At 40.3% G+C, this 5,003-nt stretch overlaps 1 protein-coding gene across 1 annotated transcript in view; it reads right to left on the bottom strand.

Annotated features, from left to right (window-relative positions):
• Window positions 1–3,609, bottom strand: part of UTS2 (urotensin 2) — a 4,279-nt gene extending 670 nt beyond the window's left edge. Inside the window, 3 exon segments of the mRNA XM_008634271.2 lie at window positions 235–278; window positions 763–873; window positions 2,991–3,609. Of these exon segments, the coding sequence (XP_008632493.2) occupies window positions 235–278; window positions 763–873; window positions 2,991–3,195 (360 nt within the window). The 5' untranslated portion in view covers window positions 3,196–3,609.
• Window positions 3,610–5,003: the final 1,394 nt, after the last annotated feature.

Here is a 5,003-nt window from a genome sequence, read left to right as displayed (position 1 = left end):
AGAGTTAAACAGTCTGGATTTCTTGCTCTTTTTTTTTTCCTTTTCCATTTTCTTCCCTCTCCCCTGTCTAACTGCTAAGTAATTCAAGCTTCAAGAACCCTTTGGTGTACAGCTTTAGTCTATACTGTTCATGAAGTCTAGGGGTCTGAAATGATGTCTCGGTAACAATTCTGTGTAGTTTAAAATGTAGAGTGTTATTTTCCTTGTTTCAGTGACAGATGGTCATTTACTTACCTCTTTGATATTTTCCCCTGGGTTGTAGTTGCTGGGGGTAAGACCTGTTAGAGGGGAGACACAATGAAATGTTTTACCATTTAGAAAACATGAATTTGGCAAGTAATTCTCATGTGCCAAAATGCTATAGCTGACAGAGGTCTTGGACTGGAACGTGCAAGGGTAACATCTGTTGCTTTCCAAACCATCCATTGCTATTGATTCTGCACTTTCTGCAAGTAGTGATGTTTTGTAGGACTGCTGTTTTGTTCTATCTGCCAGCTCCTCTTAGGCCAATATTCTCCTTGCCCTAGTTTTGCTGTCTGGAAGTTTTGCAAAATTAATTTGGAGACTTTATCAGGTAGTGTTGAGCTGCAGGCATGGCTGCTCAGCAGGTTTCCCCGACGTCCCAGTTAACTGAATGACAGCTGTTTGTTGCCTGTGCATCATGTTGTATTTCAGCAAGTACCTGGGAGCTGGGTTACGGTATCTGTGGAAGCTGGAAGTGCAGAACATGGGCACCCTCCCATTGCTGTGGTAAATCCTCACCTGCTTTGTTGTCCTCAGTCAGTGTGCCCAGGAGCTCTGGCAGGAACTGGAGCAGGGAGGTGCTTCTGAGGCTGCTCAACCTCTCCAGGTTTAACCTCGAATCTTCATCAGCTGCCAATGGAAGATGACAGAAACAGGCATAGGGTGAGTCTATTGCTTTGCATCCCTGTTTGTCTGTCTCAGGTGATTTTTTATCAGATCTGTTGGCCCCACCTGTTGAAGACTTTCATGAAAGCACCAATCATCCATCCTTATTTAATTATTATAATAGGGAATAATTGATTTTGTGTTGCTTTCCTTCCAAAGCTTTGAGAAAAGATACCTTCCTGGAGTTAAATCTCAGATTCTCATTTCTCTGGCAGATGTTTTGTTAAGAAAGTTTTTGACCAACAGCAGCCCCTCCTATCATTTGAGGTACTCAACCTTGTCCTTCCAGTATACAGCTGAGACTTTTATACAATTTTTAAAATTTTATTTTAGTTCATTTCTTTATCAACTAGTTCCTATGCTGGAGCTTTCCTATGAATAATGACAAAACTTCCTGTTTAAAACTTATTAACCTGCTCAGTTTTCTAAATGCAATAAAAGGTGTGGAAGGGCAGGAATAAAGGTAGGAAAACTTACAATTTATTTTGGCAGCTGTGCTTCTCATCACGTATCAGCCATCTCTCATTTAATGTGTGTACCAGTACAGATGTTACTACTTTTTCCAAAACAACAGCTTGCTGGTAGCTGATAGAATTAATTTATCTATGCATAGCGAATTTAGAATTCTGTGGCTAGCCTTTGCCCTGTGGCAGGTTGCCAACAGAAGCCCTTAACAGTGCTTTATTCCAAGTAGCTTGGGTTTTTGTAATCAGAGCAGTAAATTTCATCTTTGCTAATATAGAGCAGACATCCAAACTTGTGGGCAACCAGAGGGTGTCACTATCAAGCACTATTTGTGTAGATGAATACAATTTTGTAGTTGTACATGTTGGTGACCCTGTGGAGTTTCAGTTGCTCTGACCTGCAGGGAGGAGTGTGACTGTGTAGCTCATCACATGGATATGTAAGAAAATAAACTGAAAACATTTGCACAAAACATTTCAAGAACTTGCCCAAAGATCAAGACCTTGAAGACCTTGGATGTGCATGTTATTAGCTTATTCACTGCATAAAAGGACATTTGCAAAGGACAGCAGGGATTTCATTGTAGGACACAGAATAAGAATATAAAAAATTCCCAGTGCCATGTGGAGATAATCCAGATTATTCTTTAAAGCAGGGCAGTGCTAGCAGGTAAATTTGCTTTAAGATTTAAAAGAACCCCCAACCCTCTTTAAGAGAGTTCTTCTTCTATCTTATCACTCCTAGACTCTTTGTATTAGTAAGGAGGATTTAAGAAGCACAGTGTCTTGAAACTAATGCAATAATGGTCAGAGCCAGCTATGATGTGACAGCTATTACTCATATTGAGTCAGGGGTACCTGGAAATGCAAATTACATAGTGGAAGGCTTGAGAAGGTGCTGGCTTAGTGACTCCAAGATTTTCAAAGCAAACTGGGGACTGCTGATACCTATAAACCAGCACAACAGCTGTTGCAAAGCAGGTAAGAATAGCCACTTTTTAATAGTCAGCTTTATGCAATAACTTTTGGGTTGGTTTGCCTGTTCTTTCAGAGCTCATTTCAGGAAGTCTTCCAGTACCAGTCAGGTCTGATGACAGTAACCTTCCGGATTCTGCTATGCATTTTTGCTAAGCCATTTCAAACTTTGAGCATCTTTCTCAAGCAAAGATTTATTCTTTCCCTGGGCTGAATGGAATCTGAATTAGTGCAAACAGATAGCATTCTCAATATATAGGAGTGTAAGACAGACTTACCTGTTCTTGATGTTTGCAGTAGGTTTCCCCCTTTTTAAAAACAAAATAGCTCGTTTCAAAGGGTAGAAACAGGAGAGACTGTACAGCCAAGTTTGTTTAAGTTACCCAATGCCTATGAATGCTCAGACAGACACTGAATACCAGCTCAAATTCAGTGCTGTAAGGCTCAGATACCTTTTTCTCCTCAATGAGTACCTTTGCTTCCTGGACCTCAAAGCAGCAGGGGGTAACTGCTTAGGGCACCCAACCTCCCCATTGTACAAGACCAGCACCCACTGATATGTCCGGAAAGCGCACCTTCTGCTTTTCTGGTTTTACTGCTCCAGGCCCTGCATTATAACCATTAAAATCAAAAGACTCTTACCTGAGTGTTGATACGACGTCTCACTGGCATTGATGATGGGGAGAGACAAGAGAGGACAGGAGAAGCTGACGATAATGAGACAGCAGAGTATCAGTTTATGCATCGTGGCTGTGTTGGATGTTTCGTTTTGTCTAACCCTGTAACTCAGAACTCCTGTCTGACTGTAGCCTCAGCTCCCAGTTTCACCCATTATATAGCCACTCATGATCTCATAAATACCATCATGTTCTCTCCCCCCTTCAAAAAAAATCCAATGAATTTATTGCCCATTGATTCTAAATGGAAACCACTTTGCATTGATGTAATTTTTCAAGGTAACAGTTCATAGACAATAAATTTACTGTCTTATAGCTTGGTGTACAAAATGGATATTATATCAAACCAAGCACAGTAAAGTTTATAAATCTGGCATTAAAAAAAAAGTAACTTTCAGTTATAAATCATGAGTTAACAAAAGGGTCAGACGTTGGTTGAAATGACCAGGGCAGTAAGACAGCTGATTTATGAGCCTTAGCAGCCTTGACGCAAAGCATCTGATATGAAATGCACTCTTTTTTTTCTCTTCTTTGTGAGATGGATGAATGTGTTGTGTTGTATTTGTTGTGCCAGAAAAAGTAAAAAAGAGAGGAGTTAAAAAATCTTGTTAACTTACAAAGATATGGGGAATTCAAATTTTTTATTTGTTTTGCCCCCCCCCTTGCAGAATTTCACATCTTTTTATTTGGGAAGACCTCATCCAATGGTGCCCTAGAGAACTGTCTTGGCAGAGAAAGTACAGCTTCCATCTGGAGACTTCTTGGTACATATAAATTGCTTTGGTTGATATTAAACATAGGTCCCTCGGTAGACTGGAAGACCCTTTTCCATTTCACTTATCTTCTCTTTCAGTTGGAACTAACTACTTAATTCTGAGTATGTTAGCAAGGTTTTTCCCCTGTTTGCCTTTTGCTTTTGCCTAATGCTAACACAGGAGTTGCCTTATATAATCTCATCACTTTAGTCCTTGACTATTTCTCTCCATCTAGTGTATTTTGTCTTATTTACTTCCAATTTTATTTATCATATCACAGAGCAAGGACTGAGTGGACTGGTCCCTCACCTCCATTCTCTATGAAGTGTCATATCCAACTGTATAGAGCCTTGAAAATAATAAAAATACTTTTATTGCTTATGGCAATACTCTTTAATGGTGAGAAGATAATGCCTGTTCGTAACAAATTGAGGTTTGTTACTTTTCTGTCTCTCTACTCAAATGGTTTCATCTTCAAATGCTGTTCAAAATACTACAAAAACCAACTAATGTTACTAAAGTTGTTTCCTTATGCTGAATTTTGTGATAATTTTCAGTTGAAAAAGGGTGAGCTTACCTGCTTCTCATCTTTTTCCTTTATTAGCATTTCCTGTTGAAGATTAGTTTTTATATTGTACATCCCGTGGCTTCTAAGACTAATTTCAAATTGGCTACATCAGTCACATAGAACAGAAGTATTTCTGCTGCAGGTCTAACTCAAAGGGAGCAGTCCCCCCGTGGGTGGGCTAACAGGGTGTCCAGAAACACCCTGTGGGCTCTGAAAGAGGTTGAAGTTGGAAGGCACCTCTGGAAACCACATAGTCTAGTCCCCCTGCTCCAAGCAGGGTCAGCCAGAGCAGTTTGTCCAGGAGTGTGTCCAGTCAGGTTTGAACAGATCCAAGGATGGAATGGGACAGAATTCCAAAACTAAGCTCGGTAAGGTCCTTGGCATCCCCACCTAAGTTCAAATGCTCTGATCTGAGTGCACAGGTGGGGTGTGGGAGAGATGGGAAAGGACCTGCAGAGGTCCTGCCAGCCTAAACTTCTCTAAACTTCCCTGTTATGCACAGAGAGGGCTGGTATTTGACTTGCCTTGACTATTGAATATATGCTTCAGGTACCTGAACTACAAATCCTGTTTCTCTGGACTTCTCTTTGCTGAACTGAATGTTTATGACAAAAGAATTTCTCTACAGAATTAACCTAATGCATTTTATTCCTCT

Source organism: Corvus brachyrhynchos, unplaced genomic scaffold (genome assembly GCF_000691975.1).
Source record: "Corvus brachyrhynchos isolate BGI_N302 unplaced genomic scaffold, ASM69197v1 scaffold395, whole genome shotgun sequence".
Taxonomy (NCBI): domain Eukaryota; kingdom Metazoa; phylum Chordata; class Aves; order Passeriformes; family Corvidae; genus Corvus; species Corvus brachyrhynchos.
The sequence above is the reverse complement of the archived record's forward strand: the minus strand, read 5'-3'. Positions and strand labels throughout refer to the sequence as shown.